Below are 25,143 nucleotides of genomic sequence, written 5' to 3' on the forward strand. Positions count from 1 at the left end.
CCGGGTTGCGGGTTGGTGAATCACTGAATCCAAACAAAGTATTATAAGGCATTCAAAGGAAAATTACAGCTGCCCCTCCGCAGAAATTTGCCAAATTGGTGCCCTTAATCTTAAAATCACCCAAACCTCTTTTCTTGGAACTACACAAATTATTGGTATGAATAAATTTATGATGCCGAAAAGGTCGTATGATGCTGAAAAATCAAATCCCTCGTGAATTTTGAATCTTTGATAAATACTGCCTGGTCTCACTTTAATTTTATGATACCGGTTTAGTGGTTATAAGCTTTATGGGGTGGGTGAGGGACAAAGTAGGATGCATGTGAGGTCCACCGACATTGCTGCACAAAACCTGCAATTATGGTGTTGTCTAGTGCCTCCCTATTTAGTGCCAATTTGGAACAATTTTTCCACATGAACCGAGAAACCTGCAATGTAATGAAGATAAAGTATTTTTACAAAATCAATTTTATAAAGGCATTTTTATAAAAGTAATTTTATGAAAATTATTTTTATGAAAACACTTTTAATAACACCTAACCATCAGGTCCAAGGTTCAAAATATTGATATGGCCCATACGCCAATAGGGGCGTATCTGATGATATCAATAGTGTTATTTTCGCTTTTTTTTTTTTTTTCAAAACCGGTTCAAGGGGGCTGGTTTAAGGCTCCTCTACCCCCTAAACCGGTCAGAACCCTGATACAGCCCCTGTAAGGGCATATCGGGAGGCCACCAACATGATACTAATCAGTCAGTATGGGTCGATACATATAAATACTTTGAACCTTGATCAAGTCAACAACTGGATCATCCACAGAATCATGGAAACAAAACAAGATATTTATATTAAATTGTGAGTAGTGTGAGTACCATGCAAATAAATTCAATAATCCAACTATTGTCCATTAATTTATGCATATTTCATGCACATTAAATCAAGATTTTGATGGAGGGCCAGCTCACGACCCACCGAACCAGTCGGCGACAGCTAGGGAGGAACACGCACCGAATAAGGACATCTAGAGATGCATGCAGCGGATAATGGCAGATAAGATCACTTATCCAACTTGCGTTGGATGATAGTGGCTATCGGACGGTGGACGTCAAGTCCAAGTCCTAGTTGTTTTAGTTGTTCTATTTTCCTAATTATTCTACAAGACTACCAACATGTATTATAAATACTTCAGTTTCTAAGCTCAATAGACACACAAGAATTTTCGCCAACTCTTCTCTCTCTTCCAAGGCATACGCCTAGCTACAACAGGCTTCACAAACGAAGCCTCGTGTTCATCCGGTGCTTGTGTAGTCAGCCCGATTTGTTGCTTCCACGCTGCGTCAGCTGGTATCAGAGCGGGAGTTCGCCCAATCAGATGGCCAACCAAGACGGTAGCAGTCGCAACCCACCCCGTGACGGAGATCAGGGGTTACAAGCTGTTTGGAGAGCAATCGAAGAGCAGCGCACAGCCACGATTAACATTGAGTAGTAGTTGGCAGAGATCGCTGGACAACTGCGGACTTTGTTGCGGGGGGATTTTCCAAGGAACCGGGAGAACCCGTACCCAATCGAAGGAGACGACCACGGTAGACCCCTCGTCAATCTTGTACTCCGACATCCTGTTCTTGATGATGATAGTGACAACGAGCTAGAACCCGGCGTTGCCCCAGTTATTCCCGGCGACAGCAAGAACGATAGGAATTGGCACAACCCCGAAAACTTTAATCCCCATCGGAATACTAATGAGTTTAAACTCAAGGTAGACATTCCTACTTTTAGTGGGGATCTGGATATAGAGGGTCTTCTAGATTGGATCACAGAGGTCGACCGTTTCTTCGAGTACATGGAGATCCCGAAAGAAAGAAGGGTGAAATTAGTAGCTTTCTGACTGAAGGGAAGAGCATCTGTCTGGTGGGAACAAATGAGGGAGACCCGGATCAGAGAAGGAAGAGGTCCAGTTTGAACATGGAGGTGCATGAAACAGCTAATAAGAGGTAGATTTTAACCCCCCCCTGATTATGAGCAATATATGTTTGAATCATATCAACGGTGTGCACAGGGTACAAGAAGCGTAAATGAATACACATCTGAATTCCTGAGATTGGCTGAACGGAATCAGCTATCTGAAAGTGATAACCAGTAGGCAGCCCGTTATCTGAGCGATTTGAGACCGGCTATCAGAGACAAGATTGGCATCCAGATGGTTCTCAGTGTGCAGGAAGCAAGGAACTTAGCTTTGAAAGCTGAGTTAATGTTCCAAGAGAGGACCCGAGGTGAAAACTATCGACGGTACAGTGGGAGTGGCAACAGACCGGCAGTAGTCGACAAGAGCAAACTAGCCCCGGGAGTACAACCCTACCACCCGCCGAATACAGTTAACGCCAGTAAGGCCGCCACGGGAGGAAACACTCGAGGTAACCCTTCCAACCCTCCTAAACCCAATAATCCCTATGCAAAACCTGCTCCTTTTAAGTGCTTCAAGTGCAATGAAGTTGGGCATAGGTCTAGTGACTGTCCCAGAAGGAAGGCAGTTAATATGATAGAGAGGGAGGATGAAGAAGATGTTGATGATGAAGTATATTGTGGACCTGATGGAGAGGACGAAGAAGGTCCCTATGAGCATGAAAAATACACATGTGTTGTGAGGAAACTGATGCTATCCCAAAGAAGCAAAGATACCACTCAACGACACCAACTGTTTCGCACTAGATGCACTGTACAGGTTAAATTATTTGATTTAATTATTGATAGTGGCAGTCAGGAAAATATTATTTGCAGGGATGTGGTACAGAAATTACAACTACTTCCTGAGAAGCACCCGAACCCATATACAATTGGGTGGATCAAGGAAGTCGGCGGCGTACGAGTGGAGGAACGCTACGATGTCTCATTCTCCATTGGTAAGTACACTGATGAGGTATATTGTGATATTGTGGATATGGATACTTGCCATATTTTGCTGGGTAGGCCTTGGCAGTTTGATGCAGATGCAAAACACCTGAGTAGGAAGAATACCTACCAGCTCGAAAAAGAGGGTGTACGCTACACCTTATTACCCATGGTAGAAAAGAATCCACCAAAGGCATCAAAGGCAGAGGAGAGAAATTTCCTTACCATTACACATCACCGTGCTGAATTTGTAAAGGAATGCAAGGATACCCGTGAGGTCCATTTGTTGGTGGTGAAGGGATAAAGCATGAATGAGTCACCGGAGGAAAACAAAATTCCAGTGGAAGTGTAGGGGCTACTCGATGAGTTCCATGACGTAGTTCCTAATGAGCTTCCTCCCATGTGAGATATCCAGCATCATATTGATTTTGTTCCTGGTGCTAGTCTACCTAATCTCCCACACTACAGGATGAGTCCTAAAGAAAATGAGATTTTACGAGAAAAGGTAGAAGAATTACTAAGAAAGAGGCATATTCAAGTTAACATGAACCCTTGTGCAGTACCAGCATTATTAAAACCTAAGAAAGATGGGAGTTGGAGAATGTGTGTCGACAGCAGGGCCATTAATAAGATCACTATTGTCTACAAGTTTTCCATTCCCAGGCTGGACGACATGTTGGATCAACTTGATGGAGTTGTAGTCTTTTCCAAAATCAATCTCAGGAGTGGTTACCATCAGATCAGGATTCGTCCCGGAGATGAGTGGAAAACAGATTTCAAGACTAGATATGGATTATTTGAATGGTTAGTCATGCCCTTTGGACTAACTAACACCCAGCACCTTCATGAGGCTAATAAATCAGGTACTGCTTCCTTTTATTAGTAAGTTTGTTGTGGTATATTTTGATGACATCTTGATTTACAGCAAATCTATCACTGAGCACCTAGGACATTCATGGTGGGTTCCTTATGAAAGGAGAACAATTGTGCATCCCTTGCACCTCCCTCCGTGAGAAGATCATCAGGGATCTGCATGGGGGTGGATTAGTAGGACACCTCGGAAGAGACAAAACGATTGAAGCAGTCAAGGGACGTTATATATGCCAGACGACTGAGGAGGGATGTGACCACTATCATAAGTAGGTGTTATATATGCCAGACGACTAAGGGACAGACCCAGAATACAGGCCTTTACATGCCTCTACCTGTTCCTATTGCGATTTGGGAAGACCTGTTCCTACTGCGATTTGGGAAGACCTGTCCATGGATTTCGTGCTAGGCTTGCCAAAGACTCCAAGAAATATGGATTCCGTCTGCGTAGTGGTTGACCGGTTCTCCAAGATGGCTCACTTTCTCCCATGCAAGAAGACCGCAGATGCAACAACAACAGCTAAGCTATTTTTCAGAGAGATTGTATGTTTACATGGGGTACCTAAGACCATCACATTAGACCGAGATACGAGGTTCTTAAGTCACTTCTGGATGACCCTGTGGAGATTATTCGACTCATCATTGAATTTCAGTAGTACAGCCCATCCACAGACAGAGGTGGTAAATCGGACCTTAGGTAACTTGATCCGCAGTATCTACAGGGAGAGACCGAAGCAGTGGGATTTTGCTATAGCACAAGCAGAGTTCGCTTACAACAATGCAGTTCATAACTCTATAGGTAGATCCCCATTTTCCATTGTTTATATGAAGGTACCTAACCATGCATTGGATTTAGTGAAGCTACCCAGGGTACCCAGCCTCGGCGCTTCTGCCGCGCAGTTGGCAGAACAGATCCAGTCTGTACAGGAAGAAGTCCAGCAGAAACTGGAGCGAGCCAATGCAAAGTACAAGATTGCAGCTGATAAGCATCGTCGGCACCAAGTGTTTGACGTCGGTGATGAAGTCATGGTATTCTTAAGGAATGAATGCTTCCCCGTGGAAAAGTATAACAAGCTACAGCCTCGGAAGTACAGTCCGTACAAGATCACGAAGAGGATCAATGACAATGCTTACGTAGTGGACTTACCAGATCACATGGGTATCTACAAAACATTTAATGTTGTTGATCTTCATCGTTATTTATCGAAAGCGACACTTGCATATCCCGATCATGACTCGGGGCCGAGTTCTTTCCAAGTGGGGGAAAATGATGGAGAGTCAGCTGACGACCCACCGAACCAGCCGGTGACAGCTAGGGAGGAACACGCATCGGATAAGGACGTCTAGAGATGCATGCAGTGAATAATGGCAGATAAGATCACGTATCCAACCTGTGTTGGATGATAGTGGCTATCGGACGGTGGACATCAAGTCCAAGTCCTAGTTGTTTTAGTTGTTCTATTTTCCTAATTATTCTACAAGACTACCAACATGTTTTATAAATACTTCAGTTTCTAAGCTCAATAGACACACAAGAATTTTTGCCAACTCTTCTCTCTCTTCCAAGGCATACGCCTAGCTACAACAGGCTTCACGAACAAAGCCTCATGTTCATCCAATGCTTGCATAGTCAGCCCGGTTTGTTGCTTCCACGCTGCGTCAGATTTCAATAAAGACAAGATGTCGTTTCACATTTCCACTTATCATTAAGATTCTCAAAGAATTCGTTTAACCTAAAAACTCAAGTTATTAAGTGAGGTTCTTGGATAAGGCTCAGTTTGGAAAGAGTGTAAATACAAATATGTACAATGTAAATACATACAAAATAATACAAAATACAAGGTTCTGCACTCTACATATTTGCATTTGTACTTCTTCCAAACTAAACCTAAGTTTTTATTCTTTAACAAAGCCGCTCAAACAAAAGCCCATTGAGCTTAAATGTGGATAAGCACAATCCACTACCTTGTTATTAAGTGAGGTCCTTGAGAAGTATGCTTTCCAAAATAGAAGTACAGCAAGTCCATTCATGCTTCCGATGATGGTTTCTGGTGGTTTCATAGTCTAAGACTAGCAACAATGGTCCAACTCTAGCACTGGTGAGCAGAGGCAGGACCAAGAGTTTTATAAAAGGGTGGTCACATGTGACTCGCCGCTTAGACAAAACAGAAGTATTATTTGCAAAATGCACGAAGTATAAAAAGCCAAGTTCATACTTTTGATGTTTTTCACAAGGTTTTCAACACCAATCCGGACAACAAACTGGTTAGGAGTCCAATTCCCGGTCGGCCCATTCTGATAAAAAAAATAAAAAATAAATAAATAATGGTCAAAACCGTTGAACAGTTCGAATGGTCAGAAAACTGCTGACCAAATCAATATTTTTTGACAAAAATCCAATTTTAAGGAAAAACAGAACTGGTCATTTGACCAATTCCTAATTTTCCGGTCCGACCATCCAGTTCGGTCCAATTTTGAAAACCATGGTTTAAAAAAATATAAAATACATGAACTGCTTTTTTTTATATCTTTATACTAGATACGAAAGGACGACTTTATAAAAGTCTATCCTAACAGGCCTAATTCACATTGCAACTCATGGTTCATCACCCTATGCTGGTATTACAGGCAGCAATAAAAAGAAGAGAGAGAGAGAACATATCCATGATGGATTATATTCCGGGCATCACCAAGAGGCAACCAAGATTTGGAAAGGACTGAGAAAGGAAGCAACCAAGAGGCATGGATTACATTCAGGGCATCACCAAGCCTGTCATCCGACGATTGGCAAGATGTTGTGAGGTCAAGTGTATCAGCAGTCTGATCTACGATAAGACTCGTGGTGTCCTAAAGATCTTCCCAAAGAACATATCCATGATGCCGTTACTACACTAATTAAGCATGCTTGCCAATATACCGTTACGGCCATAGACATCGTTTATGCTCTCAAGAGTCAAGAGGTAGGGCAGGACTCTCAACGATGGTTAGACTTTGGATGGTTTGATGGTTTTGTTTCCTGTGACTGTGAGATATGGGTTCGATCGGGCTTTTTTCCCTTTTGAGTTTCGTATTTCTTGTAGGTCTTCAATTCGTAGGTAAGGACTGCTCGGCCATTCTCCTCTGATTCTAATTTGCCTAATTTATTCGGAAGTGATCAACCCCAATTGGTTAGACAAACTGAAATCACAATGACAGGCCTCTAGTTTGATTTTGGTTGCAATAGAATTTTATTTGTACTATTACAATTGCATGGGAGTGCAAATGTAAAAAATGAAAATCGCCCTTTAACTTTGTTTTGGATTTTACTTTATTCTGATTCATGTCTTAATTTACTACATTCTACATTCTTACTGCAACCAAACAAAATAAGTTAAATTTTGAATAAAAATAGGTTAGAATTTACACTCAAAGCATTTGCACTGCCCTGGTTTTGCATTGCAACCAAACACAGCCTTAGGCTCTAATACTAGGAGTGCAACTTGGGCAGGCCCGGCCCGAGCCCAAACCAACCCAACCCAAAATTTTACACAGGTTGGGCTTGGATTTTCATCCTTCAAGCTGAGTTTGGACCCAAGAAGTCAGGCTTTTTTACTTTTTGGGTTGGGCCTAGGCCTAACCCTTAGGTAGCCCGAACCCAGCCCAACTATACATACATACATACATACATACATATATATATATATAATTTTAATCTGAGCCTGGCCTGGACCCGAGCCCAATCCGACTGTATAAATTACAGTGCGGGCTGGGGTCGGATTGGAAAGATTGAGGTTGACCTCAGACTCGTTCTAGGCTTGAGTTTTAAGCCCAAATTTTAGAGTCGGGCCTGAATTGACCATAAACCCAACCCAACCTGCCCAACTTGCACCCCCTATCTAATACCATTAAAGATTTCAGAGAATGAGAATAAATTGCATTACTATTGATAAACCAGGTTACAACTTAAATAGAGAAAGATAAAGATACTCTTGCATTTGAAACTCTATCCTAATTCAATTCAAACTCCATACTACATCTCAATCTTATCACTAAACTTCAATTCTATATATCTTGACAACTTTTATTTTATTCCCTAACAAAGAATTTAACAAGAGGTATATTTTTATCATATATCACTAATTCAGATTTCATGATGCAGTTAATGGACCATAGGTTTTAACTAAATACAAAAATGGGATATGAAAGATGAGAAGCTGGGAGTATGAGAAACCATGGAACATAATCATATGAGAGTTGATTGCATTGAGCTGATGCCAGTACGTGGCCATAACTTGCAATGACGTCTCATCTGCGCCTCTTTGCTTTCCTTCCACCTAGTAATGAAGCGTTGGGTTTGTTACTGAATTGAATCAGTGAGAAAATCCAGAAACTGACGTACAGGAGATCGTAAATGCAAATTAGCTAGGTTTGTTAATGATTTGGGCATTGGGTCAGAGTGAATAAATATGTAACATGGCAGAAAAATTCTCAACTGAATTGTCACCGATGATCAGATCATGATGCCCACCAACTACAAGGAAAATCTAGCACCTCCTGATCAGTCGTTGCAGTTGCAGATGGGGATGGAATGATCTCTTAGCTAGCTTTTTCATGCTTACTATAACTCCACACCCCTAGCTGCCTTCTTTTTAATTTCCATCATTCTTTGTAATTCTTATTCTTTGTGTTTCATCATCACTTTACGATCTTTTTGTTTTTATTTAATTCTTTCGCTCCTCTTTCTTTTAATCTAAGATTTGGAGTCTGTAAGATGATTTTTTAGTGAACTATATTATGTCCTGATTCAAACAATCCATGAACAAATAGTTTGCAGTCCAGTCCTATAGCATCAACTCCATTTTATTTTATGGTTATTAAAATCCAAAGTTCTCTTCAAATGCGCTTCGACTTTCTTCGTTTTTTCTGTTTGATCACGACAATGAAGAAGCCAATTAATTAACTAATTAATGGTCATAGCTAGAGCTATCAAACGCAGAAAGTTTATAACTTGAAATGGAACATGATTCTAGCTATAAGAAAGAATGAATGCATGTGTGTACCTGCAACTAACAAACTATAATCGCCAATATTTATTCCACTCTAGTCGTCTGAATTCATGTAACCGAGCAACAAAAAGATGTAGATACAGAAACCATATATATTAGTCTCACCTTGGGCTATGATATACATGAATCTATAGCGATACAACCCATTTACTAGATGAGTAAACTCCATACAACAATTCCAAAAGAAAAAGGAAAGGGAAATCATACACAAGGAATCAAGAACAGGTGTAACCACCTTTCAGCCACCCATCCCATCTGATCATGATGACCCTTGTTCTTACTGTGACCTCATCCTGTTGATCTGATTCAAAGCCGGTTGAAGAATGTTGTAGAGGACCCAAAGAATAGCAGGAGCAACAACAATCAATACAAGTGTACCTCGGTTGTCGCTGGACGAGGCATCGGCAATCATGGCAATTTCACTAGCCGATGCACTTGGCGGAGACACAAATCTTGACGCAGCCAACCCTCCAAGCCCAAGCCCTACTAGAATCCCCTTGGAGCTCCTCATTCTGTTGATTTGGTTGAGTGCTGGTTGAAGAATGTTGAAGAGCACCCAAGCAATCGCAGGGATTATGGGTAGTAGGAGTGCAAGGCCACGGTTATCGCCTTCAGCGATCTCTGCAATTTGTTGAGCTGCCAAGGCCGCATCACAAGAACTCAATGTGGAGAAGATTGCACCAGCAATGGCAGTCCCAGCTAGGGAAGATGACAAGTTTGAACTGTCCGAGGATTTGAAGGTGGTGAGACCTTTGGGGAGGTTTTGGAGGGAAAGGAGGGAGAGGGGCTTTACAGATGGCTTGGAGGGGTTAAGATTGTTGGGTGACTTGAGGCTCAAGCATTTGGCGTTGAGCAAAGCCATCGTAGCTACGGTTGCCGCCATTGATGCTGCTGTTGTTGCTTGTTGTCCCACAGGGAGAGAACTCAACTCAGCAAGAGATCAGAGATAGCCGGTTTCAGGGGTTGACGGAATGACGATGAGGGGAAATTGGAATATGGATTTGTGCGATGTCAAAGGCAGGCCGCAGAAGGCGTCCAATAGGATTAGGCGCTCTAGATTCTTCCCTTATCCGGAGATTGTAAGGGGTGTCATATGGACCTCATATTCTCAACCCCGACCTCCTTTTCTTATCACTTTCTCTTCCCTACTAGCTAGCTACTACCACAAAAATGAGCATACAATACCTGACGTGAGTGTGGGTGGAGCTGGCAGCCATTTTGGAATTTCCAATTTAGGCAATAGACAATTGTGTGATTTGGGGTGGTAAAAACCCTGGTTAACAGCCTACAAGTGGTATTCTTTACCTCTACTCTTGCTTCTTGTGATTGTATTATCAACTTACCAATTTATCACATCATATAAGAGGCTTTTTATTTTTTGTTTTCTTGTATTTTCACTGTGTGGGCTGGGCCTTTTTTCTCCTTTCGGCTTCTTTGGCAGCAAAAAAGCCCAGCAAACAGTGCGTTTGGTATACTTCTAAGTTCTAACAAAACAAAAAGCCCAGTTCTTTTTTTTTTTCTGGGAGGGGAGGGGAGGGGGCTTCAGCCGTGAAGGGGAGGAGGGGTTGGGTTATTTTGTGCATCACTCCATAGCCACTGCGTTATTGTCAAGTGCTTCTGCGAATCAGGAAATGTTGCAAGTGGCAAGTTGGAAAGGTGGAAAAGGGGAAACATTTCCTCTTCCCAAACCTTGAGTTGAGGATCTGATAGCACACATGACATGATCATCAGTTCATCACTATTGGTTTGCCAAGACTGAAGATAAAAATCATGCCTCATGCAAATAAGGAAGCAGGTCCCGTCAAAAGTAGGCGTGTACAGAAGAAAAAAAAAAAGCTTCTTGATTTTCTTTCTATGCAAAATGTACATTACAATATCGACACCATTCATGTAAATTGTAATGACTAGACGTGTTCTCAGTATTCAATAGGTGGGAAAGAACCTAATTCTGGAGTGAAGATGTTGACATGGCTCCACATACCCTTGACATTGCAACCGCTTTCATGATGTTAGATTTAGCAGCATCCAGCAGAGGATCTGCCTGGAGAGCCTTCTCGAAGCAGAGTTTCGCATCATCCCACTGGCCCTCCGCAACAAACACAAGCCCCAGATTATTGTACGCTGGAGCATAGCCAGGACAGAGTTCAAGTGACTTGGCAAGCATTGCTTTTGCGCGTTCATACCGTTTTTGCTGTCGATAGAGATTTCCTAGGTTGGAAAATATAGCATGTGCCTGTTGAGATGTGGCTAAAGATAGGGCCCGCTTGTATACTTCTTCGGCCTGTGATGGGTCCTCAGACAGCTGCAGTGAGATACCTAGAAATTATGCAGTTGCATATATTAGATCACAACTGGATGTCTAGATGCTATAATACAGCAATTTAAGACAAAAAAAATATATGCATAGCAGGAGAATTACCAAGATTTGACCATGCGTAGTTGCATTCTTTGCCGCGAGCAACTGCAGCCTTAAGGTACTTCTGAGATGTCTTGAACTGTAGAGTACAAAGATTGTGAAGGCCAAGCTGGTGCCATTGAACTGCATCATCTGGATCCTCTTCTATTGCCTATTTTAATAAATACATCACCGTCATGCACTCTTGAATCAATTACTTTAGTCAACAGTGTACAAGTAGACCAGTAATACAACCAATCATTAGGCTCTCATAGTCATATGAGAGGGAAGCTTGGCTTGAAAAACGTCTCTATGAAAGCAGTGATACCAGCAATTGTTTAAATGGAGTGTCATTCTAATCATGTTTACAGAATTATCCTTTGACCAAAGATTTAAATGAATAACCTGGGCAATTTTTTATGGAAAGTCGCTTCATAACAGAAAAAGCAGTGAAGGATGAAAACAATGGAAGGATCTAATACATTACGCACCCCATGTGAAGCAAAAAGTAATGCCAAAACCTTGGTATTGCATGAAAGAAGACTGGTAACGGACCAATTTTACATAAATCTAAATTACCAATACTACAATTTTGGTTTTCAGAGGAACTTGCATGATTACTGGGGCTTATAATATAATATGATAAAAAACGATTGTTTAATCTGTGTGAGTTGATCACTGGCATAGAGACAAACCTGCTTTAGTGTGTACAGAGCTCGCTCTTCCACTTCTGTCAAATCATTATGTCCAGTTTCAAACGTTGCTGCAATTTCATGTTGAACCTTGTGAACCATGGCAAGTCCTGCCCATGCTATCCGAAGTTCAATTGTTGCAGAGTCCCCTTCTCTGAGTATTGAAGCCATTTCATTCGCAGCCCATGAAAGTTGTTCAGTGGGATCTTGAGACCTTTCTGCATCCTTGATACGATGAAGTGCAACAGCATATCGAATTGACATGCAATTAGGCTCCAGTTTTGCTGCCTTCAGAACATAAGCATATTATAGGAAAGTTAGGCAGAAACTAAGAAACATAACTATATCGTATACAGAAAATCATTGCCCAATAATTTTAATGTGCCCAACATCTTAAAACCTCTAGTGCGTGCATCTTTATTGACACTGAGCTTCTGCCTTGAAAAAAAGAACAACTGCCAACATCCAGCATTTCAATTTTTTTTTTTTTTTTGGAAAGAGTAAGCTCTCAGAGAGGGAACATTACTCAGTATAATGGTAAAATCTCAGGCCAGTATGCATGAAAATGCAGGCTGGAATCTAATAGCAGCCACTTTGTGTCAAAAATAAAAAAAGGTTAGGACCATATCCAGTCTACCCTTCCCAAGACCTCAGATAGCTGGGACTTGTGAGCAACACTGGAAAATGGCCTTTTTAGTAAGCTCTCAGAGATACATGTTAAATCGGGTGGTCCTTGAGATAAGAAAACAAGAAAAAGAAAGTTTCTGATCTTTTATCATCTCTTTGACTTCAATGGAACCTTGTGCTTTTTATTAATCTCACTGCAATTAACTTGTATATTCTCCAGCCAAATGCTGAAAACATGTAAGCTTTTTTTTTTCTCAGAATATGCATTAGGTAATTCTCAGAATATTCAACAGGAACATTAAGAAAGCCTATTAATGAACTCCAAAGGGCACATATGTAAATAGCAGTAACAATGAGGAGTTGGCACCTTCTCCAGGCACTTTCCAGCACTTCTATGATCACCAGCCAAATAGTATGCATTAGCAAGATTCACCCAGATATGCGCAGCCCTAGGATCTGATCTGACTGCAGCTAACAAACACTCTTTTGCAACATTTGCAGCCGCAACATGAGGCATACAAGCTCCTTCACCAGCACTTGCCCCAGCACCTAAAATTAGTAATAAAACACTTAGGTTCCTACTGAATCTCTAGAACTGTCAGAGTAGAAACAAGGTGAAGCAACGTGTACCACAAAGAAAATAAAGTTGTCTAGTCCTCAAAGCCATTTTCTTACTACCACTCTAATATCAATTCTATTGCATCAGGGGATTAGCCAAAAGAACTATAGCAATATAAAATGAAACTTAATTCATCAACTTCGTACCTGCAACAACTGAACCATATTTACACAAAAGAAGAGATGCATAATTGATTAGGGCCGCAGGATGGTTTTGATCTTTTAGAATCAAATCTTGAAAACATTTCATTGACATCTCCAAGCTACCACTGGAAAATGCATTGTGTTAGTAACAACTCAAAACAGTATTTGAATGGAAAAAGCAGGAAACTACTTATACATCCATTCCCTAAGTCTTAACGAGTAACAAATGAAGAAATTAACAAATTATGGCTGATCATCCAGGTAACTCCAAATTTTTGGTTGAGTATAGCTCTTGTGTCTTTTTCTAGGCAGGGAGCGTGGAGGAGACTCTCTTCTGAGACTGAGAGTATTTAAGATGATAATACTTAAATAATCCTTTACACTGGTAGTGAATATCACCTCTGTATGAGTGCATACCAACCATGTCATGCTTCAATATGATACCAATGCAATATCACACTGTAATATTATAACCTTAACAGCTTAACCTAATATAAAATATCAGATTGACACAGCATAACATGCACGTATCCCAAAGAGATTCTGTACAAGAAAATTGATACAATATCTAAATAATAAATGATATAATAGACAATCATGATTACTTTTTACTTCACATTCTAGTTCTCACAAAATTATGTGGTGTACTCAAATCCACAGGTAAAACCTCAAGTTGGTAAGAATAAGAACACAGGTTCAAGTCTGAGAGTGGATGCCTTGTGTTAAAATAGCAAGGTTAGGTCCATATCCAGCCCACCCCACACAAGACCCCAGATAGCCAGGAGCTGCATTGTGTAATGTCCTTTTTTACATTCAATCCATGATATTATTTATGACTTATTTTGTTAACTTTTCTGATCATTTCACCATGTATCAATTTGAGTTAATATGATATTTATTGGCCTTCTCTATCATGTCTGTTTGAGGTTGAACAGGCAGAACAGCCATCAGAGCAATACTTATAAATAAGTACTTAATCATGAACATTAAAAATCATACACCTTATCAAGGAGAAACTCTGTTTGCCAAGAACTGAGCTCCTAAAAGTCCAAAACTAGCTATTCCAATTTAAAGAACTCATGATATGGATTCTCCCACCTTTCTCTTTAGTGAATTATATTTAGATATGGGTCAAAGCTAGAACAAATTGCTCTTCATACTTTCCTCATCCTACCAAAATCACACCTGTTTTTCTCAAGTGATTAATAAGATAAATTCTCATATGTCTGTCTTTTTCTGATGAAAAAAGTAAAACTCCTAAAGTAAGGATGAAAACATGAATTAAGTTGAATACTTGAATTGTGACAAGAGAAGGAATTTTTATCTTTCCTCAACTAAAGGAAAATTACCATTTGGGATAGGTTAATGAGGGAGAATTATCTGAGTAGATCATCCTACTACCCACAAAGGAGGGTTTTTTTATTGGTACACAAAGGACAGATTTTTCAGAACTCACTAGAAGTAAATGAATCAAATTAGAACATCAAATGCCGTTAAACATGCATAAGAACAAATTTCTACGACATATATATCACTATGAGGGGAGGAAGTAGAAGAGAAGCCTTCCTCGTATACTCTGATGTACGCTAGACAAACATCTGATCTGAGCAGCAGGATTCACAGAAGACATCTCATCATAGATTACAAACCAAGTAGTAAGTCGTGGATTATTCTCTATCCTTCTACACTAGTTAGATGACAAAGTAGTACCATGACAAAACCTAGTATTGGTTTACTAGGGGTGCAACTCAGACAAGTTGGATCAGGTTGAAGATCAACCCAGGCCAAAATCTAAAGGTGCAAGCCTCAAGTTCGGGCCTGGCCCAACCCAAGATCAAGCCCAAGTTTATCAACCCAGGGCCAACCCAAGTTTAATGCCTTAACCCAACACAGGCCGGGTTGGGCCAGGACGGATTTAGTCAGGCTTGGGCAGGTTGGTCGGGTTTGAAAGAATTTATGAATATTTTTGCATAGCCATCTTTTATTTGGTTTTATGGCCTAATTTAAGAGTATAATTGATTAAAAACAAGTGCAAACCTCATTTGCGAATGTACATATACATATTTTATACATATATACATGTGCGTATAATTAGAAAAAAAATATTATTATATAAACTAAATGCATGTATGTACATATTTTTTCAGGCTGACTCAGGTTGGGTTGGGTTGGGTCAGACTTGGGCTACCCCGAGGCCACCTCAGGCCCAGCCCGTGCTAAAACTCAAGTTGGCTCAGGTCGAGCTTCGGGTAGGCCCACCCAAGTTGCAGTCCTATAGTTTACTGATATGAAGCCTACTACTAATTCGGTTTGTGGAGTGAAGATGTAATGTCAGTCCCATTTTAGCATTCCTTTTTTTTTTACCTCCAATAAATAGAGCATGATAGACAAATAAGTTCATTCTATCAGGTCATGCTTTGACCATGCAAAACTCATTGATGATATTCACTGAATATGTGATTCAAGCCTCTGAGTGTCTGGCAATTGTACAGGCAGGGTGGGGGATAATTCATTAAATCTTCAAATCTTACATATTGTGTTTGATAATTCAAGAAAATATGTCAAAACATGAACGAATAGTACAATGTAAAGGACACGATTATATAATGCCACACCTTTGAAGATATGCAATCCCAAGATTTGCAAGGGAGTCCAAGTGGTCAGCAGCAATAGACAACAAAGAGGATAAAACCGATATAGCACTCTGCCAATAATAAGAAACAGCAACATGCTGTTATAGTACACTTAGAAAAGTAGATAGATACATGGCCGAATAGTAAAATATACAATCAACATGCTTCAAGGAAACCCAGCCATAAGTGGTAATTTAACCTGTAGACGGCCGGTTCTAATAAGTAATAAACCAAGTGTATTCCAGACAGATGCTTGTCTAATATCTGACTGCACTGACTCCTTCAACTTAGAAATAATTTCTCCAAGTTCTTCATGCGTGAGTTCTTTATCTGCACAATGATCAATTGTACTTCCTAGCAGGAGGCACTACACGTGATGGAACAGATAGTAGAATCAGCAACAGATGGTCCATTTGAGTGCCTGTGCTAGAAAATAAAAGAAGAGCCAGCCATCATGCAACATTAAAGTTGTTGCAGTATAAAACATCATTACACCTGTGCATGATGAATTTGAACCAAAGAAAGTAATTCAGGCCTGTCAATCTCTTCTTCACTCCGAAGTAATATTTCTGCTGCCTTTTCATATGCTGGCACTGCCTGAAATGGATTTCAAAGATAAGTGGAATAAAATGCCAAAGGTCAGATCCATATCCATTTCACCCCTCCCAAGAGGCCAAGACCACAGATAGCCGGGACCAACATTGAGAAATGTCTCTTCATATACCTTATCCAAAAACAAATGGATGAATAATGAATGAAATCCAATCAGTTACCTTCTGTGGCTGACCCAACCTCTGATACATTAGGCCAAGTATAAAATGTGCATGGGCATTTTTAGGCATCTTCCTTGCAACATGAACCAAACCCTGTGAGCACCCACCAAAGTCAGTCATATGGCATACTTGTACAAGTATAAAAGAGACAAAATGAATGAACAATTGGCTATCTATATTTTGTGCAATGGATGTGAAGTTCGATTTTTTTCTTGGCGATAGCTAAAATCAACAAATAGAAATATTTTGTGCAATGGAAAGAAAGACATCTTGGGACGTGCAAACTCACAGTTTTAAGGCTGCTGACTTTTTCCTCACGGGATGCTGGAGCCCCTTGACAGTGTTGATCGGCATCCGTATCAGGCCCACATTCAAGAGAACATTCGCCCTTGTTAATTCTTGAACGACACTTCCCCAGTTTATTTAACCGTTTAGCTTCTCCTTCTGTGGGATCAACCACAGCGTCTTTACATACTGAGGTACTTTTCTCCCCACAATTTTCTTCCTTAATGCTCCTGCTTAACATTTTTCATAAACTCGATGTGAGAACTGAGAGGAAGTGAATTGAAATGGATCAATGGCACAGCCAAAATCACAACTAACATCAACCGGATATATGGAAAAATGAAATTGAAAAATAGAAGGCACGTCAAGATGACCACTTCCATGACAGTACTGCTGCAGCAATATTTGCAGAAACTCTAATAACGGTGAATTTTGGAGTGTTTTAGCGAGTCTAGCAAAGGTCATAGTGTAAATTAAACTCTTTTCAGTGAAAAGGTTCAAATACATTTGCAAATTTAGTTTCCATTTGTGTCGAGGTAACAAATCTACTATGCTAAAAACTTGATATTACGGATGAAGAAGGAATGGTGGCAATGAGAAACCCAAAACCTGGTGGAATCAGGAGGAGCGATGGAGGCACAGTCATCGCCGTCGCTTTCGGGAGGGTCGACGTTGAGGTCAGCGATGACGACCTTGGAGTAGTTGCTCTTATTCTTCTTTGAACTCTCGTCGATGGAATCCTCGACGACACCGGATTCCTGCTTAATCAGGACATTCTGCGTGTTGCTAGCCTGCGCTAGGGTTTGTCGGGCCTCCGACATACTATATAGCTATGCTCTGACTTGTTGCGAAGAAGCGAGGAATGAAGAGAGCGTTTAATTATATTGTGAATTTGTGATCGTTTTACCTTCGTTTACGGTCAACGTGGAATCTTTTGACTTATCTCGCTCCTGGACTCGTAGTAAGTAAAGTACTGTGATCTTATTAAGGCTTAAGAACAATTTCCCTTCGGCCTTCAACCGTTTGATCCGACCTCAAAAAATATTTGCTTTGGAGGAAAAATCTATGATACGGGAAAGATATCATATGGAAAGAGTTTTGATTAAATCAAAGTCTATTCATCAATTTTTTTTTATTAATGACATCTGATTCCTTATCATGTTGTTATTGGTCAATTGTTTTTCTGATACCATATATTTTCTATATTATAGTCGAATCACTTCATTTTTTAGGAACCCATTTTTCCAGGCAAAGAATGCACTTATTCATTTAAATTTATCATGTGGAACATTTTTTACCATTTTAATATTTTTCACTTATTCATTTAAAATGGAAAACTCAATTTATTCAAGTTGGAGAATGGTATCTCAATTTCACCATGGACCTCACGTGTTCTTGAAATAAGAACATAGAAATTGGTTAATTAAAATCGAAAAATATGGGTAGGCCCAATGTAGATTTCTAAATTCTATTGTACATCTATAAACATTCAAAATGTCAAATACCCCTATTCTATACATAAATGCCCGCCAGTGAATTGACATCAATTCTAAATTGGCACCTACTTCAATCGTACTTTGGGCCTAAAAATTTTGACCTTGGGTTGAACTGTCATTCTCCCTAATTAAAACCACAATCCCATTCATCAATTCCCTCTTCAAAATCCCAAGAGTGAGTGTGCTTAATAATCACAACTAAATACAGAAATCTAGATTGTATAATGGAAGTTTGGACACCCAAAAGAATTTGAATTTTCTTAACCACATTTTTCATTCCCTATTTTTCCCCACTTCACTCCCCGAATTGGGATATGGTTCTCAACTCCTTGTAAAGTACTCCTCACAGCCACATCCCACCATATATTACAAAACATCTCTCTATGAATAACAAATACAAGTAACAGATATATTCCCCATGTGTGAACAAGACATGATGTGAGGTTAGTGTGAATAGCAGATCCGGACTCTTCTCCCCCCTCCCCAAATTCTTCAATCTAACAGTCACCTCTCAAACTGCAACCGTTGGCAGTTGTTTTTCCATTGATTTCTCTCTCTCTCCCCCAACCCATTGGCTGCTTTTCTTACTCATAGTTGATGATAGATGCCACTACAATCATGGGTGCAGAGGATGCGCATACTATAAAGATGGATCAGTTAATTGGTCTCATTTAAGAGAGTGTACCAAAAACCAGATTTGGCCATTTTATTTTCTCAAGTTTTTCGACTGCAATTAATTTCCTTGACGGTAATGTTATAAGGCAAATTAAAGCTCCATTGTGCTTTTTTGAGGAACTCTTTGATTTGGAAATAGACACTAATCAGGGATAAATATGGAATTAGCCACATGTAAAAGACAATATATGGACCCACCATTTAATTTCTCTCCTCTCCGTCAAATGCATTTACCAAAGGTTTTAAAATCAAACCGCATAATGAACCGGTCAGGGTCTGGTTCTTGGGTCGAACGATTTGACTGTTCGAGTTGAACGAACAGTCTGTTCTGACAATAAATAAATAAAATAAATAATAATCAAAACCATTGAACGATTCGAAGGATTTGACCGCCCAGATCAATGATTTACTGACCAAATCAACGTTTTTAAGCAAATTAATGGTTTGGGGTAAAACAAAATCGGTCCTCAATTTTTCTGGTCCGACCATCCGATCTGATCTGATTTTAAAAACCATATCAAATTTCACTTCATTGGGTGACAGTCCAAGACTACAAAAGATGGCCCCAACTCGAGCTTTTGCATGGGTTGGGCCTGCCTTTTCTGAGCTTCAAGTTTTTCTTGGGCTTAACCGAAACTTGGGATGGGCTTCAGTTGAAGCCTTAGGTATCTCAAGCTTGAGCCAATCCAGTGTGACCCAACCCGTGCCCACCCAAACAAATATACATCTGTGCATTTTATTTACATAAAAAAAAAAATTTAATTGTATATGTACATGCATATACAATTGTTAACATACATACACACATTTGTTAATGAGGGTCGGTTTGATTTGCAGTCAAAATTAAAATCATAATCAAAAGTTCAATTGGTGTTGTTTGGTTCATCTAGAAGCCAAAATTATAATTAATTAAGATTTCTAATTTTGCCTCGTCATTCGTCAAAGTTTAAAGCTTCAACCAATTGAGGAGGGAGCACCGACAATAGAGGTGACAAATGAGTGCCTTGGATTGGGTTGGGTGTGGGTTGAGTATCAACCCACCCATATTGACCCTATTACCGACCACCCATATTTATTGATGTTAGTGGTTCACGATCCATCCTGACCTAAACTATTTATACACACATAAGAAAAACATTAAAAATAAATAAAAGTTTAAAAAGAATTTTTCAAATTTTCAAATAAAAAAAGCACAGAAACATTAAATATGGTAAATATAATACATGTAAAACATAAAAAATTATAGATAAAAAATAATAGAAATTTAAATGAAAGGATCATTTCACATAAAAACAGAAACCTGTAAAAAACACAAAGAACTACAGAAAATGCAAACAAATAAAAATTGCAAAAAAATAGATTTAGAAAAATATGAAAATAGAAATTGCAGAAAATTGGAAGGCGTTATAAAAAACAACAAATGCCATAAAAATAGAAAAAAATGCAAATAAAGAGCAAACAAATACAGAAATGTATAAATTGCTAAAAAAATTAATTATTAAAACATCGGAATTATAGAAAAACATGAAAATGCAAAAACATATACAAGAAAAAATATATATTTTGCGAGAAATTGAAATAAAATGGTAAATTAAAAGCAATAACATTCAAATAGCCATAATAAATTAAACATACAAAAAATAATAATTTTTTTTAAGTATTTACATACATTTTCAAATGTAGAAAATTGAACAAGTGTCATAGAGTAGGAATTACTACAATCGGTCAATCTCATGGAGAAATTTTGGATACTAGTGATCTCCAGAGGCAGAGCTCCAGACCCTACATTACTAGAGCCTCATGGATCCAAGGATTTACTTCCCAAAGTTATCGATTGGCAACAAAACCCTTGGAATAGAAATTGCCCCAATAATCCATGACAAGAAAATTCTGCTACGAGCATTGTTGATGGAATAAGAAAATAAAAATGTTTTGTCGGCATTTGAGGGGGCGGAAGAAAGAACAAAGGTGGCAAGAGCTTTTGCAAGGCATTTGGTTCCGTGGGCATTTATTCAATAAACACTGCCATGTATATAGATACCACTTCAGCAGTTTCCTCTCACGCTCTTCTGTATGCATCAAGAATAATAAAAGTGGACTTCGGTTTATGTACATGCCTACCGTTTTGGGAAGTTATTTTTTAAAGCTTCCTCAAACAATTAGGCATTTTTTCATTTGTTACGCTAATGTGGTGACAATTAGTGGCTCCTAATTGCCATAACCGGTTGTAATTATTACCTTTCTCAATTTTGCAAACAAATAAAGTACAAACATTGAATGAAAGAAAATGTAAATGAAACCAAACACATACTTGGTCAGGACAGGCATTGTTGCATTGGCCATAAATCTTGCTATAATGGTAAGAAAAATGGTGTTAAAGCTTTTCTCCAATGGGAGAGCGAATAAACCCTAACAACATCAAGGTGACTTGGCAATGGCAATTGACTAACCAATGGAAGTTTGGAATATAGGAACTTCATTTGTTTGATTATTTTAACACTTCTATTGACCCAATTGGCCCTGACCCTTTATAATTCATTAGGACTCTCAACTCAACCCCACCCTAACCCTAATGTGTTACTCGACCCATAATGACCCACCTTTGGAATGGATTTGTGAGCAGTTCCGTTGAGTGGGTCAAATGGATTGGGATCAATATTGTGAATTCCAATAGAGAAATATGGAGGGAGGGTGGTTGGCATCCTATAAAGAGAACTAGGGTTTGGGGGTTCTACTTGAAAGGGACAAGTAGGGTGGACGTGACTACCCTATATAATTGTAAAACAACAATATGAAAATATTAGAAAATTTAATAACATTTTTATTAACTTTATATTATTGTTTTGGTATGTTACCGATGGAATTGGACCACTGTTGGTCGATTTATATGTTATTATTTTTCTGTCATTTGTAGTTAACATTTTATCGGTAAAGTTTATGATTTTCTGTATGTTATTTTGTGTTTTTATTTATTATAAATTTAAATATTATGTTAATTAACACATTTAGTTTTAATATTTTCTAATTACGACCGGAGGTTGGAGGGGGTGGATCATTATTGGTCTATATTAATCTTATTATTATATAAGTAGGGGGTCAACAAATGGATCCGGGTGATTCCCTGATCGTTTCCTCATTATTTTACGGTCACCTTTGACCTGTTTTGTTTGCCTTCTTCTCCCACGTAATAAAAAATGGATCTAACATCTAAGCTGTCGAGTATTTCAACTTTTAAGTTTTCAAATCCACATCCACATTCAAGTATTCAACCTTTTTAAAAATGAACCGGAAACAGAATCGGTCAGGGGCCATTTCGGTTAAGCGGTTCAATCCTTTGAGTCAAACGGTTCAACACATGATGACATAAATAAATTAAAATAAAAAATATATATTTATAAATAATAAAAATAAAAAAAATCAGGAAAATGCAGAAAAAAACAAAAATAAAATAAATTTATCTAAATACAAAAATAACAATGTATATAACAAATATAAATTAATAAAAGTACAGAATTGTCCTCTCTATTCTCCCTTCTTCTTCTTCACTACGACAAAGAGTAGAGTCGACAGTCCTTATTCTAAAGATGGAGAAAGTTAAAAAACAATAAAATTAATAAATTAATAAAATAAAAGCAAGAGTACGAGGGAGAATGAGAATGAGAACAAGAATAAGGTAAAACAAATGGAGAGATGGAAAGGGGAGGAGGAACAGCGACACTATTCTCACTGCTCGCGAAGAAAAGTAGATGTGCTCCTTCAAAAACAAAAGCAAAAGTTTTGAGAAATTTTTTTTAAAATCGCCAGCTGCTGTTGCAAAATCGTCGACCGCCACTGCTCCATATTGCTCCTTGTTGCTGCTGATTACAAGAGGAAAGAAATCCACCGCTGTCCATTGCACATGAAAAAAAATTTCTTCGTATTAATTACTTAAAATTTGTATGATAGAAATTAAAAATTCACAAAAGAAACAATATAATTAAAAATAAACTTAAATGTTTGTAGTAAATGTGAAGTGCATTGCACATGGAAATTTTAAAATGTAATAACAATTATTATTATTATTAAATATTATATTCCATTTATGTCATAAATAAACATATTTTTATTTTAACAATTATTTTATTTAATATGATGATTATATAACATTATAAATGTTCCCAAATGTATTCGACAAAATTCTGTATTTTCATTTTTTGTGTTCCATCTTTTTTTTTAAATATTTATTATTCAATTATGACATTATGAGTTTTTTTTTTTTTTTTTTAATTTGGATCATTGGCCCACCATCTAGATAAGAAAACAATTTTGCTTTCAAAATTTTAAATTATATATTTCATCTATGTTATATTAATAACTTTTTACTTATCACAGTTAATTTTCATTTGACATAATTAATATATAATTTTTCATACTTTCATTTGATTATTTGTATTTTCTATTTTTTAAAGATTTAGTATTTAACTATCTTATCATTGATTAATCCATTTGATTTATAGGTTAACATTAAATTTTGTATTATATTTCCATCATTGATAAAATTATTTCTTATGTATAATACTTATTTTTGTTCAATATAATGAATTTATAATATTAAAGGTGTACCCAATATTTTATTTTTATAAATATATAACATCATATATGTGTCCAAATTTTTCTCTACTTTTTAATTTTGTGTTTCTTTGTATTTTTAATTTGTTTTTAAATTTGATTATTTGACTATGATGTTGTTCCATTTCTAGATTGATTTTAAATTTAGCATTCCATTTTCATCATTGTTCTTACATTGCATACTTATTGTTGTTTAGTATAATTAATATACAACATTAGAGATATTTTTATTTTTTTGTATTATATATTTTATTTATTTTAAAGTTTTATTATTTAATTATGACATTGTTTATTAACCCATTTGTTCCAAAATGGTTGAATTGCTTATCCACCATTGGAGGGAAGAAACTAATTTTGTTTTTAAATTACTTTTCAAAATATTTATTTTTATACCATTAAATTAATTTTATGGATTTAATTAATAGAATATAATGTTGAGAAAAACATATATTAAATATATGATTTAATGAGAGAACATACCTTATATATAAGATTTAATTGGAGAGAATAGGAAAATGTTCCTATTTTTTAATTTCTATATTATTTTGTTTGTATTTTATCTAATTTTGAATTTTATTATTTAATCGTGGCAACATGGAATGGTCAATTTGGCCCAAAATGGATTAATTTCTTATCACCACCTAGATGAAAAACTATTTTTTTTCTAGGTAGATTTTGAAATTATAAGTTTTTATGTAATTAGAATTATTAATTTACCATGTATGCATTTTATTAATAGACTTTAATAATGAGAATAAACAAAAGTTTCTTAAATATATGATTTAATGAAGGTGAATGCAAGTTAATACCTTAAATGTTGAATTTAATGAAAAGGAATTGAATGCATTTAATATCTTAAATTTATCTATTTTTTAATTCATTTAATATCAATAACTTATTATCTTATTTGCCCTATTTTTTATCAATAAATTTAAATATGAAAAAATAAATAAAATGGCAGAAATATTCTTAAGGTTATTTATACTTTTTAAAATGATATAGATATTATACTGAAAATATATGGAGAGTGGACCAACTAAGGGGAACGTGAAGCCCACATGATGATACCGTGCAGACCTTATCTTTCATTAATTTGATGCCATGTTTTCTAAATGCATGGATGGGGTGCCATGATGATGCAACGATCTCAAATGCATGGTCATCGTCAAAGGGCAATATATAAATTTGGTGAATACTGCACATCCACGTAACATCATTCACCTAACGTCAAAATACCAAATCCGACGGTTCTAGTTGAAGGAAGAGAGTCAAAATTGTCCTCCGACTTCCGAGTTCCGTACTTACGTGCACGTCAGAACTACTTGAGGACTTGAGGTTATGGGGTCTCATGATATTTTTATCTATTGTTTATATGGAATGGGATCTGCGCCTTATA

At 37.7% G+C, this 25,143-nt stretch overlaps 2 protein-coding genes across 3 annotated transcripts; both read right to left on the reverse strand.

Annotated features, from left to right (window-relative positions):
• Nucleotides 1-8,875: 8,875 nt before the first annotated feature.
• Nucleotides 8,876-9,827, reverse strand: PSBY (photosystem II BY). Its single transcript, XM_088942017.1, has one exon. The coding sequence runs from the start codon at nt 9,682-9,684 to the stop codon at nt 9,079-9,081; it is 606 nt and encodes a 201-aa protein (XP_088798143.1). The 5' UTR covers nt 9,685-9,827; the 3' UTR covers nt 8,876-9,078.
• A 790-nt stretch (nt 9,828-10,617) lies between these two features.
• LOC148853679 (tetratricopeptide repeat (TPR)-containing protein) lies at nt 10,618-17,840 on the reverse strand. 2 transcript variants are annotated; one of them, XM_088942015.1, is made up of 11 exons: nt 17,578-17,840; nt 16,973-17,198; nt 16,684-16,776; nt 16,406-16,507; nt 16,110-16,277; nt 15,893-15,981; nt 13,281-13,402; nt 12,883-13,064; nt 11,892-12,176; nt 11,221-11,368; nt 10,618-11,117 (listed from the first exon to the last, which is right to left on the reverse strand). In XM_088942015.1, exons 1-11 carry the CDS (start codon nt 17,787-17,789, stop codon nt 10,744-10,746), a joined length of 2,001 nt encoding a protein of 666 aa, XP_088798141.1. In that variant the 5' UTR covers nt 17,790-17,840; the 3' UTR covers nt 10,618-10,743. The 2 variants fall into 2 exon arrangements, with proteins under 2 accessions (XP_088798141.1, XP_088798142.1); XM_088942016.1 differs by having other exon boundaries at nt 16,991-17,198; nt 17,578-17,834.
• Nucleotides 17,841-25,143: the final 7,303 nt, after the last annotated feature.

This window comes from Nelumbo lutea, chromosome 4, assembly GCF_056320005.1.
Source record: "Nelumbo lutea isolate HS-2025 chromosome 4, American lotus-T2T, whole genome shotgun sequence".
Lineage (NCBI taxonomy): Eukaryota > Viridiplantae > Streptophyta > Magnoliopsida > Proteales > Nelumbonaceae > Nelumbo > Nelumbo lutea.